General features: G+C 46.4%; 1 protein-coding gene across 8 annotated transcripts in view; it reads left to right on the top strand.

Annotated features, from left to right (window-relative positions):
* The first annotated feature begins 213 nt into the window (after positions 1–213).
* ahcyl2b (adenosylhomocysteinase like 2b) overlaps positions 214–4,663 on the top strand; it is a 134,708-nt gene continuing 130,258 nt past the window's right edge. For 3 of the 8 annotated variants that reach the window (XM_072471161.1, XM_072471158.1, XM_072471160.1), the window contains exon 1: positions 223–642. In XM_072471161.1, the coding sequence (XP_072327262.1) occupies positions 361–642 (282 nt within the window). In that variant the 5' untranslated portion in view covers positions 223–360. Of the gene's footprint in view, positions 643–4,663 lie in introns of all 8 variants that reach the window. The other 5 variants (XM_072471163.1, XM_072471162.1, XM_072471159.1 and 2 more) reach the window with 4 other exon arrangements.

Below are 4,663 nucleotides of genomic sequence, written 5' to 3'. Positions count from 1 at the left end.
CACATAGACCACCAAAGGGAATGCTGGGATGTGTAGTTTCCCTCCCTCTTGTTTTTGTCAGATTCTGATGGAAAAGAACTACAGCATCCGAGAGTCTTTGAGACGCGGGCGTGCTATCAGTGAAGTGCATTGTAGAACATGTAGTGCCCCCTGCCCCCACTTCACCCGCGGAGCCAGCGGCACTGGAGGCGGAGAGGAACTACAAGGCCGTCAAGGACCGGGGCAAGTGTGGAGGGCGGGGCATGCGCAGTATCAGGTTTGCTGGTGCGGCGTGTGTGGAGACATTGGCAAAGCTGGAGTTTGAAAGCAGTGGTTGAGTTGGCAAGGGCGAGAAGGCGCGTGGGGAAGCAAAATAAATAAATGTCGCTTCAGGTAGTCACAGCAAAGATGGCCGAGGTGGAACTGAGGGAGGCCGTTGTGGCCTTGGATAAGGTGAACGCTGAGGGCAACAGCGTTCAGACAAAAGACGGGGAGCCCACGGCGATGAGCTCAGCGGAGGAAAGCAAACGGCATCAGCTGCCGCCGCTCAACGCCAACCCGAAGGACTCCAAGTCGGCGATGAAAAGCATCGAGGCCGCGCAGAACGGGGACACTTTCAACGCGGACGGCACCGTCATGGAAGCACCGCGGACCGTGAAGAAGGTGAGAGGAACTGAGCCTGTTTGGCAAACCCTACCTCATTCACTCACTCAGTGATTTTCCAGCTTTGCGCTTCGATATTTACAGTAATTGGAAAGGGAGGGGGGTGGCGGCGAATATGTTTTGACGGGGGCTGAGTGATGTCGGTAAGGCTCTTGCCTCCGTGGCGGAAGGTTAACCGCCGACTCTGGTTGAATTGGACAAGTGCTAGGGCCCCTCGCGCCAAAGAGGGCGTGGTTTGGGGGGGGCAACGCGTAGCGGTGACGGCACACTTATCCATCCGCCTCCTCCCTCCCCAATGCAGGAGGAAGCAGCCATTCTGCCCATCATACCTACTAGCCCCTTCCTGTGCAAAAAGAAAATACGCATCCTCTTGAGTTCATTGTTGAATAGAATCATACTGTTTTTACAGCACAAAGAGGCCCTTCGGCCCATCGTGTCTGTGCAGGCCTATCCGAATCTCATTTTCCAGCACTGTCCATAGCCTTTGTATGCCATGGCATGTCAAATCCTTGGCTTATAAACTGAGGCCCCTAACATTTCTAGCCTCCCCACACGTGAGGACAGGATTCCCTTTAGTTATTCGACCCACTTGTTTGGAAATGTACCTTTGTGCAATGTGGCCACAGGCTTGCCATAGTCCGGTGACTTCTGTCATCCTTGGTGTGTAAAAGCTTGAGAGCAGAAACAGTTTCATCCTCCACATGGAACACTACTCTTCATTTTCATCCAGTTCAGTGACACCACTGAACTCTGGCTCCACTGGCTTGTTAAGCAGCTAAGCCATATCTGGACAGAAGGATAATCGGAGTACATAGATTTTATAATTGACAAAGACCAGGGGTTTGGGTAGTGAGACTTTTCACAGTGTGTTGCTCCAAAATCTGAATTCCACCATTTGGAAGGATGATGGAAACAGATTTGACTAAGTTTTCAAAAGGGCATTGGATGTATATTTGATGAGGATAATGTGCAGGGCTAGGGGTCAGTTGAGGGAGTGCAGTAAATTGGATAGTTCTTTCAAATGGACTGAATGGTCTCCTACAAAAATGCAGCAGACGTCAAATTTGTTTTATTTGATTATTTTAGCCCTCACTTGGGCAGCACGGTGGCACCATGGTTAGCATTGCTGCCTCACGGCGCAAAGGTCCCAGGTTTGATCCCGGCCCTGGGTCACTGTCCATGTGGAGTTTGCACATTCTCGCCGTGTTTGTGTGGGTTTTGTCCCCACAACCCTGAGATGTGCAGGGTAGGGGGATTGGCCACACTAAATTGCCCCTTAATTGGAAAAAATTAATTGGGTACTCTAAATTTATAAGAACAAATGTTAGCCCTCACCTACAAATCCAACTGTCTGTGCAAGGATAGTATTACAGGCATTTTTATATAAATGTTTTTTGTTGGGTTTTTGAATAAAGTATATTTACCGTTATGTGCACTAAATAGAATACATATACATAGAAGAGAAGGGAACACCGCACAAAAAACAAAACAAACAACAACAAAAAAATTTAGAACAAAATAACTGGTAGGGTATTTAGAACAAAATAACTGGTCGGGTATTTAGAACAAAATAACTGGTCGGGTATTTAGAACAAAATAACTGGTAGGGTATTTAGAACAAAATAACTGGGAGGGTATTATGTGCTAGATCAACAACAGCCGCTCTGTACAATTGGCAGTATTTTTAGCATGTAAGTAGGCATCTGTTTGTGGGGGGGGGTGGGAAACGGGGGGGGTACATATACATTTGGGCGTCGGGAAAACATACAGAACAATTACAGAGGGCAATATGCGAATACATCTGGTGTTGGTGTTCTCGCTTAATTCTCCCGGCCGGTTTTCGCTGCCGTTGTCGTCCGTTCGTCCCGTCTTTTGCCAGATTTTCCTTGTTCTCTGCTCCTGTAGATGCCAAATTTGTTATTGTTTCCCGTGCCCTCCGTCCGACTGTCATTCCCTTGCCACCCCCCCCCCCTTTCACTGGTTCCCCTCTATTGTTCCCTGTCTCCTCCCTCTTCCACCCCCTCTCTCTTTCCCCCCCCCCCCTTCTGTGGTTCGCCCTTTTCTCTTAGGTTTAGCTGTTCTTTCTCTCTCTCTCCCTTCTTCTCCTCTCTCTCTCTCTCCCCCCCCCTCCCTCCCCAAATCTATCCCTCCCTCCCCCGCCTCGGCTACTTTCCCCTGATTCTTGGCTACCTGGCTATTCTCTATTCTTCTGCTTGTTTGTTGGCCACAAACAGGTCCTGGAACAATTGGGTGAATGGCTCCCACGTTCTGTGGAAGCTGTTGTCTGACCCTCAGATGGCGAATTTGATTTTCTCCATTTGGAGAGATTCTGAGAGGTCGGACAGCCAGCCTGCAGCTTTGGATGGTGCTGCTGACGGCCAGCCGAACAGGATTCTACGGCGGGCGATCAGGGAGGCAAAGGCAAGGGCATCCGTCCGCCCTCCCCAGAATAGATCTGGCTGGTGTGATGTCCCAAAGACCGCCACTTTCGGGCATGGCTCCTCCCTCCTCCCCACCACTTTGGACATTGCCTCGAAGAATGCTGTCCAGTACCCCGCAAGTCTGGGGCAAGACCAGAACATGTGGGCGTGGTTGGCCAGGCCTCCTTGGGTATTGCAAGCATTTTTGTTCATACACTCTTAATTGGTCACTCCGCATCCCAAGCTAATCACAATTTGTTCTTGGAAGTGATTGGGCTGAATGAGCTGGCACTGCACTTGATTTCATAGCTTGCTCGTTGTCAGATTGCTTTTATTTAAGGAGCAGAAGCCTGCCCTCAATAGCTCGTTTGAGTGCTCTGTAATCCAATTGATCCTGTTTTGTTCTGAATTCAAAAATGTTTTATTCCTTAGTGCTATGAAAGTCCTGGCGTGGGAATGAGCTAATGGTAGCAGCTGGTCAAAGATGTGGGATGGGAAAGTAACGCTACTAAATGGAAATTCAGTTTACCTTTGTGTTCAGTGTGCTGTTGTGAATTATGAGAGTTTTGCGATGGAGCATCGAGTACAAGCTGCGTGACTGTGTGAAGCGATATAAAATATGTGCTTCAAAACTCCTTTGGATAACAGTATTTGTTGGATACATAACAATCAGTTACAAACCTTTCTTGTCATAGGGTTTTCTTCCATTGAAAGTAATCTGGATGAAAAAATTTATTTCACGGAGTAATATGTAATTCTATTGCTTCACTGCATTGGCATGAAGTTTTGGAATAAGAGAAATTATGAAAGCTAAATCTGCAATCATAACATTGTTCCTCAAGTTAACTTCTAGTATAACTTCATCGTGCCCCGGTTTATTATTCTCTCTGCTGAATCACAGATTTTCTGTGTGAATAGCCAGATTTTCTGTGTGCAAAGGCAATGTTGGGTGTGATGTGAAAAATGCCTCGTGGTAATAACTGGAATAAGCACTTTGTCTGAATTAAACTGAAACTCAAAGAACATATGTTCTTTCTGAACAGCAATGGCAGCTTTAAATCCTTTTCCAAATTATATTTTCAGTCACTAAGCTGATCATTAATTTAAGTAAAATCAACTGGTATTATTATCTTTTGAGTTTTTGAGATGGGATTGAGTTACATGTTTGCAATATTTAAGCTTTTGTAGGCACAAATTTATTTTCACATGTCGCATCAATACATTAACCAATGTTTGAGCTTCTTGCTGTGTGCGAGCCCAAAGGCATGCAAGATATCAGGGCATGAACAGGAGGGTTGTGTCTGACTGTCTTGGAGACATGCTAGAGAAAGGGTGCAGCTGCCTGGTGGTCATTTCAGGAGAATACCAAGACTACAATTGGAGTTGAACCTGTTTAAAAAGGTCACATGGGTCAACCAATGAAAGAATGTCTGATCTGAAATTTTAAGCAAACTTTTTTGCTGACATAGGTTTTAACATATATATGAAAAGCTTTCTTTGTGGGCAAGATAGCACTTGCTGATGCGATTTGTACCTGGATCAGGATTCCTGGGGCTGAGTTGTTCTACTTCAATCAATAGCTCATTCAGAATATATAGTCT

Source organism: Scyliorhinus torazame, chromosome 13 (assembly GCF_047496885.1).
Source record: "Scyliorhinus torazame isolate Kashiwa2021f chromosome 13, sScyTor2.1, whole genome shotgun sequence".
NCBI classification, from domain to species: Eukaryota; Metazoa; Chordata; class Chondrichthyes; order Carcharhiniformes; family Scyliorhinidae; genus Scyliorhinus; species Scyliorhinus torazame.
This window is presented reverse-complemented; position numbering and strand designations above follow the sequence as displayed.